We start from the raw sequence: 1,390 nt of genomic DNA on the forward strand, positions 1-1,390 counted from the left end.
AAATGACCAAGTAAAAAGCCAAAGCTCAAAACAATTTTGTTTGCATGTTTTCTTCACGCGGTAAATATGGACGACAAATTTACCTCCTCAAGAAAGAGCTCCCAAATACAGAACAAGCAGAGTAAATCATGGCACGAACGAAGCGACAGTCAATACAGAGTTGTTCCCCTTATTAAACTGCAGCACAAACTTGGAACTGTAACTATCTGTTACAGAACACATATCCTCAATACGTTCTGCATCTTCGCGCAGGCCAAGACGATGGAGGTCATCAGTCAGATTGATATAACATGGGAATGGAATGATATTTGATTTAACTACGGATACACCACGAAACTGAGAACAAATAACTTTGGTCAAATCAGTTTTTCGGGATTGTACGTCGAAGTCATGCGCTTGAGACGGCCGGAAGCGGTAGCATAGTTACCGGGGAGCTGATCGTCTGATTAACAGAGGTGGTCTTAAGCCGGGAGACGGTGGAACTTGGGTCCGCGCGCGTCGTATTCTCGTCTTCAGGTGGAAAGCCGCACCTCAAGCTTCGCCGGAACTTAGCAATACATATGATGTAGATGAGCGGCTTGGCGCTGCCAAAGATTAGCAGCGTGCAGCGGAGCGTGAAATTCATGTTGACGTGGTGGTTAGAGTTAATGAGACCGGTCTGAATGTCGACGATCGATAGTATGAAAAACGGGGTCCAAATCAGCATGAATAGGGCGGCGGTAAGGTTAAAGGTAAGCGCAAGTTGGTGGCTCATCTTGGTGACGGCATTTTTGGTGCAAATCATGTGGATCTTCAACCGCCTGTTCCACATGAAGAGTTGAGAATGTAACAACGTGTATACTATGAAACATGCGGGTAACACGTACGCTAGAATGAACGTCATGATCGTCATTGCTTTCGTTGCGCGTTGGTCCATTCCGCCGGCTTTACAGTTATAGTTCAAGACGACAGATGCGTTGGACTTGGAGTCAAATTTGGTAAACACTTTCTCATCAAACATGAAAAGGCGAGGGATGCAGATCACGCACGCGGCGCCCCACGAGATGCAACAGAACACGACTCCGTGCGTCTTCCGCCATTGCCTAGAGGTTGCCGATACCAGTCGAGGAGGTCCGCGTTCAGAAAACACAACAAGTAAATCTGGGCGATGTTCGTCAACATTGTGAGGAACTTGAAGATCTTGCAGCTAACGGCACCTGTCGTCCATGCATAGGTCGGGTGCCAGAGATTGGCGACGTAAAACGTATTTGAGAAGAGGCAGACGAAGATATCGCACGCACAGATGTTCACGATAATAATGAGCGAAAGCGAGGCGAGCCGGAAGTGGCGACAGAACACGTAAACGGTGATCATGTTCACGAAGGCGAGCAGCGTGGAAATGATAGGCGAC

The 1,390-nt window shown here is 47.7% G+C and overlaps 1 protein-coding gene across 1 annotated transcript; it reads right to left on the reverse strand.

Annotated features, from left to right (window-relative positions):
• Positions 1 to 388: 388 nt before the first annotated feature.
• Positions 389 to 892, reverse strand: LOC128243969 (uncharacterized). Its single transcript, XM_052961990.1, has one exon. It carries the CDS (start codon positions 890 to 892, stop codon positions 389 to 391), a length of 504 nt encoding a protein of 167 aa, XP_052817950.1.
• Between the last annotated feature and the right edge of the window lie 498 nt (positions 893 to 1,390).

The sequence above is a fragment of the Mya arenaria genome, chromosome 8, assembly GCF_026914265.1.
Source record: "Mya arenaria isolate MELC-2E11 chromosome 8, ASM2691426v1".
Taxonomy (NCBI): domain Eukaryota; kingdom Metazoa; phylum Mollusca; class Bivalvia; order Myida; family Myidae; genus Mya; species Mya arenaria.

What these genes read in the sequence shown, in the direction of transcription:
- LOC128243969 (XM_052961990.1), bottom strand. Translation starts at nt 892, where the DNA reads ATGACGATCATGACGTTCATTCTAGCGTACGTGTTACCCGCATGTTTC.